The 5,731-nt window shown below is 59.8% G+C and overlaps 2 protein-coding genes and 1 long non-coding RNA gene across 3 annotated transcripts in view; all 3 read right to left on the reverse strand.

The window, feature by feature from the left end:
- Positions 1-5,036, reverse strand: part of SHBG (sex hormone binding globulin) — a 7,000-nt gene extending 1,964 nt beyond the window's left edge. The window contains 4 exon segments of the mRNA XM_075070640.1: positions 323-484; positions 1,085-1,341; positions 1,548-1,662; positions 4,890-5,036. Coding sequence (XP_074926741.1) covers positions 323-484; positions 1,085-1,341; positions 1,548-1,662; positions 4,890-5,036 — 681 coding nt within the window.
- Positions 1-5,731, reverse strand: part of LOC142047434 (uncharacterized) — a 122,148-nt gene that overhangs the window by 24,221 nt on the left and 92,196 nt on the right. The gene's annotated exons all lie outside the window — the stretch shown is intronic.
- Positions 5,345-5,731, reverse strand: part of ZBTB4 (zinc finger and BTB domain containing 4) — a 29,462-nt gene continuing 29,075 nt past the window's right edge. The window contains exon 4 of the mRNA XM_032794541.2: positions 5,345-5,446. Within this exon, the coding sequence (XP_032650432.2) occupies positions 5,345-5,446 (102 nt within the window). The remainder of the gene's footprint in view (positions 5,447-5,731) is intronic.

A 5,731-nucleotide genomic window follows, 5' to 3' on the forward strand; every position in this document is an offset into this window, starting at 1 on the left:
GGAGAGAACCCAGGAGTCCTGGCTCCCAGCCCCTCCTGCTCTGACCCACCAGCCCCCACTCCCTTCCCAGAGCCGGGGACAGAACCCAGGAGTCCTGGCTCCCAGGCCCCCCTGCTCTGACCCACCAGCCCCCACTCCGCTTCCAGAGCCGGGGAGAGAACCCAGGAGTCCTGGCTCCCAGCCCCCTGCTCTAACGCACCAGCCCCCACTCCCCTCCCAGAGCCGGGGAGAGAACCCAGGAGTCCTGGCTCCCAGCCCCCCCTGCTCTAACCCACCCCCCTCCCAGAGCCGGGGAGAGAACCCAGGCATCCGGGCTCCTCACCGGGGCCAGCAGGTAGGAGGCCGGGAGGAGCAGCCCCCCCACGGCGAGGCGCATCTTGGATGTGCGGCGCTCGATGATGGGGTACGAGACGTGGCCCAGGGTCAGCAGCTCGTCGCCGTCCACTTCCAGCCGCACGCTGTCCCCTTCGTTCATCACCAGCATCTGGGGAGGACCGGGGGGGCACTTGGCTACTGTGGCTCAACAGGGCCCCAAACCTCACCTTTCCACCCCAGGGGGACCCCCAAATTTACCCCAGCCCCCTCCAGCCACCGCATCCCCAGGGTCCCCCAAAACCCACCCAGCCCCCCTCTGCCCTGAGAAAACCCCCCAAACCTACCCAACCCCCTGTCCATCTGCCCTCACAGCCAAGGTCCCCCATAATACACCCAGCCCCCCTACTCCCTGAGAGAATCCCCCCAAACCCACTGTCCATCTGCCCTCAGGCCCAGGATCCCCCCCAAAACCCACCCAGCTCCCTTCCACCCTGAGAGAACCCCCCAAAACCCACCCATCCACCCTCCAGCTGCCCCCACCCCTTAGGTTCCCCCCAAGCCACACAGCTACCCCCACTCCAAGGCCCCCCCTAAAACACACCCACATCCCAGTTACTGCTTCCCCAAGGGGACCCCCCCAAAACCTTCCCCCTCCTCCTGGCTATCCCCACCCCAATTGCTGCCCCCAAATACACCCGGCCCCATGTCCCTCTTCCCAGCACCCCTACCCCTCAGGAGAGCCCCCCGAGTCCCCCCTGGCCCCCCATACTCGGTGCCACTGTCCGTCGTCCAGCCGCTGCCCGCCTCGCACGCTGATGTTCGTCATGACACTGCTGATCTGCATCTCCGCTTTCCCCCGCCGCAGCCCCAGGACGAACCAGTCGCTGTGGTCCCCCATGTCCCCGAAAAAGATCACCCCCTCGGGGTCCAGCGTGCGGAAGTCAAAGGACGAGGCGGCTCTGGGGAGAGAGGGGCCCACACCGTACAAAGGGAACCCAGGCGTCCTGGCTCCCAGACCCCCCTGCTCTAACCATCAGCCCCCACTCCCCTCCCAGAGCTGGGGAGAGAACCCAGGAGTCCTGGCTCCCATCCCCCTGTTCTGACCCACCAGCCCCCACTCCCCTTCCAGAGCCGGGGAGAGAACCCAGGAGTCCTGGCTCCCAGCCCCACCTAACCCGTCGCCCCCCGCATCGGAAGCCCCCCGCCCCAGCCTTCCCCGGGTGTACGGTCACCTTGCTGAGGGCGATGGAGATTGGTGGCTGCCTGCGGGTGGCGTCCCCCAATGACTGAGCCGAATTTCAGGGCCCCCTCCTCACCTGGGAGCGAGGCCTGGAAGCAGTGACCATCCTGGAGGGGGGGACGGCAGACAAGCAGTGGGTTACCTCGTAGCGCCCCTATGCAGACCCTCGCCAGCCATGGTGGCCTGCTGAATGCGCAGGGCGGCAGTGCACCTGGGCGTTTACAGGGGGTTGGTTGCCAGCCAGTTCCCGCAGCCGCTAACGGGGGGGAGGATCCAGGTCCATTAAATCGCTGCTGCTTACCCCAGCTGGCCACCAGGTGTCAGCGCTGCTCCATGATAGGAACACCAGCACTACTAGGACGCAGGGGCTGGTGGGTTAGAGCGGGGGAACTGGGAGCCAGGACTCCTGGGTTCTCTCTCCGGCTCTGGGAGGGGAGTGGGGGCTGGTGGGTTAGAGCAGCGGGGTGGCTGGGAGCCAGGACTCCTGGGTTCTCTCCCCAGCTCCAGGAGAGGTGGGGGGTCTCTCTTTTTCACTGGCGCCGGCCTCGGATTATAGGGGGAGAAAGCGGGAGTTTGCTAGCAGAAGACCCACAACGTCCAGCTGCCCCTGTTGTCAGCTAGGGTACTGGGGCAGCTGACCCATCACAAAAAGCATGTCTAGGGCTGCTTTCACCCCCTGGCTCCCCCAACACTGGAGCAACCCAGCCTCAGTTTCCCCTTTGAGCCAACCACCATGTAGCTCTGTGGCTGGCAGTCCCTCTCTGTGCCTCCAGCCAGCTCATTAATCATCTGTCCCCACTCAGGGCGATAACGAAGCCAGCGGGTTAGGAGGGAAGGGCCTTTTGGGAGGTCCTTTGCTTCACAGGCTTTCGACGCAGGGTGTGTTGTGAAGCAGGAGATCACAGGTGGTCTGCAGAGAACCAGCCTGGAGCCAGGCAGGGTGTGCTGTGCCCACCTCCCTTCAGAGCAGCCTGTTTTGTCTCTTCCTGTTTTATGGGATTTTGGGTGTTATTGGCCGCACTGGGCCAGGCCACTGGTCCATCTAGGCCAATGTCCCGTCTTGACAGCGGCCAATACCAGATGCCCCAGAGGGAATCACTAAGTGACCCAGCCCATTCCCAGAGTCTGGCAAACTGAGGCTGGAGCCACCCTCCCTGGCCACCCTGGCTAATAGCCATTGCTGGACACATCCTCCATGAACTTCTCTATTTTTTTTTTAACGCTGTTATGGTCTTGGCCTTCACAACATCCAGTGGCGAGGAGTTCCCAGGTCGACTGTGCGTTGTGTGAAGAAATACGTCCATTGGTTTGTTTTAAACCTGCTGCCTGGTCATTTCATCGGGTGACCCCTAGTTCTTGTGTTGTGAGAAGGAATAAATAACATTTCCTCTTTGACTCTCTCCACACCGGTCACGACTTTATAGCCCTCTCTCATATCCCTCCTTAGCCATCTCTTTCCCAAGCTGAGAAGTTCTCATCTTATTAATCTCTCCTCATACGGCAGCCGTTCCAGACCCCAAAATCATTTTGTTGTCCAGTTCTGAACCTTCTCCGATTCCAATCGATCCTTTTCGAGAGGTGGCGACCACATCTGCAGGCAGGCTTCAAGTATTCAGTCTGTTCCTACAGCCGTGATGAACCACAAATTGGCTCACTGCCCCAGATGTTCTTAGCAACAGCTGGATCCGAAAGCCCTGGGGCTTGTCCCTTAGGTAAACCGAGATACAGGAAAAGTCCCCCCAAGGAATTAGCGCAACAGAGACCCAGAAACCAGGACTGAGACGAGGGAGCAGTCGCGTGAAAGCTACAACCAAATTATGGGGAGTTAACTTTGGGGCCCGGGGAAGGGGGAGTTGCTATCAGCTCACCGGGATTCTCCATCGCCGACCCCGGGTGCTTTTCGGAGAGATCTGCTCTGGGAATTATTTTGGGGCAGGTCTCGGGCCCGGGCACCACGGAGTGGGCAGCTTTTGCAATATTTTTTTGACGAAGCCTAGCCCTGCCTCAGTTTCCCCCTAAGGCTTTCTGGGGCTGCTCCATGGGACAGGGGGGAACAGGGTGAAGTCTGCGCTTGGGGCATGTTGCTGAGTGGTCTGAGATAGAATGGGTCATGGACAAGGACTGGCCCAGGCTGACCCATATCAGTGGAAAATCGGGGGGCGGGCTGGATGATCACCATGGTGCAAGCCACCCCTCTTCTGGGACCCAACCCAGGGACCCTGTGGGAAGCCACCACACCCAGTTTTCCTCGTGATTCCTTGCTCCTTCCTACAACTGCCTCTGTAGTACGTTGTTTCCCAGACTTGCAGCCCCTGCCTCCCCGGCTACCCGTCCCCTGCAGCAGCTTCCTGTCAACCCACTCACAGCTGGGACAGTCGGGGGGGCCTGTCCACCCCATGCGATGGCACGTTTCTGCCAGCGTGCAAACTCACCGGCCAGGGGGACGAGCCATCGGCTAGAACCACCCCAGAGCCTCTGTAGGTCCGGCATGGGTTGGAGAGGAAGGTTTGCCTGGTAGTCAGAGCGCTGGGTTGTGGGCTCGACTCCTGGCTCCGCCACAAACCACAGGCCCTTGGATAAGTTGCCCTGTGCCTCAGTTTCCCCACCTTGGGAGTGGGGGCTGTGAGAAGACATGCAGGAAAGCGACCACAATGATGGGCACCCTGTGCATGCCACAGACAGAGGATACCTACTAACCATGCCCTTGACTCTAGAGGCACAGTAGGCGTCGTCGGTCAGTATGTAACTCAACACTTAACGCCGCCTCCGGACTGGCTGATTTTTTTTTTTAAAAAAGGCTCCAGAGGTGATCCCGGCAATTCCAGGCCGGCGAGTCTAACATCAGCGCCAGGCACATGGGTTGAAACTCAAGAACCGAATGATCAGACGCAGCGACGAAGACGATTCGTCGGGGCAGAGTGAAGCTGGTTTTGGTAAAGGAAAATCACGCCTCGCCAATCTACTAGAATTCTGTGAGGGGGTCGACAAGCCTGTGGACCAAGGGGGATCCGGTGGATCTAGCATACTTAGATTTTCAGAAAGCCTGTGATAAGGTCCCTCAGCGAAGGCACTTCAGCAAAGTCAGTTGTTGTAGGATAAGAGGGAAGGTTTTCTCAGGGCCCAGTAACCGGTTAAAAGACAGGAAAAAAAGGATCCGAATAAATGGCTGGTTTTCAGAGCGGAGAGAGGTAACTAGTGGTGTCCGTACTGGGCCCGGTCCCACTGAACGGATCCCCCTGGAAAAAAGGGGCAACCAGCGAGGTGGCAACATCTGCAGATGACACGAAACGACCCCAGATCGTTCAGTCCCGGGCGGACAGCGCTGAGCTCTCACAAAACCGGGCAACACCAGGGCCGCGTGGAAGTCAATGTCGATCCATGCCCACAAATTCACCCCGTGAAACGATGTCACCACCTCAGCGTCACGCACCCCTCGGAAGCGGAGGCCGTCGGTCGCTCCGAACCCGCCGTATGCAGCCATTGACCCCCCGACCGCGGCCCGCGCGCAGCAGCGGGAGGAAAAAGCTGCTTTGACCCCTCGGCGTTCGAATGAAACCAGCCCAGAAACAGTTTCTTACCTTTGACACTGATTTTCTTGTCCTCCTGCCCTGGGTTTTGTTAGGATAATAGTTTATGTTTAACGCGGTGCTGTAGGGTCCCTGCCTTTTTTTCGGTTTGTTTGTTCGGTTTTTGGGTCTCTAAGGCTGATCTCGGTGCCGGCTGAGGGGTGCGGGGCTGCCCGGTCCATAACTCGGGTGTCCGTGACTCTGCTGGAATACGCGGTGGCTTTCAAACGGCCACCCTGGGCGCCGGCGACCTGCGGAACTCCTCGCCGGAGGGATGTCGGGACAGCGAAAAGCATGGGATGAGGTCCCGGAGGATTGCTCCCCCCTTGGAGGTTTTTAAGGCCCGGCTTGACAAAGCCCTGGCTGGGATGATTCAGTTGGGGGTTGGTCCTGCTTGGAGTCAACCCAATGTCTGAAGCAGTTGACCTGCTCTCCCCTGGTTTCTTCCTCCCGACTGGGCCCAGCTTCCCAGACCCGGCTCCTTCCTGCCCCGTGGGTGTATCTCCCTCATCACTGGGGGCACCAGAAACCCCCCCAGCTTGGGGCTAGCCAGACCTTTCGCTTCCCACATGGAATCGTCCCCTTGCTTTCCCCAGAGGGAAACTGAGGC

This window comes from Chelonoidis abingdonii, chromosome 11 (assembly GCF_003597395.2).
Source record: "Chelonoidis abingdonii isolate Lonesome George chromosome 11, CheloAbing_2.0, whole genome shotgun sequence".
Taxonomy (NCBI): Eukaryota; Metazoa; Chordata; order Testudines; family Testudinidae; genus Chelonoidis; species Chelonoidis abingdonii.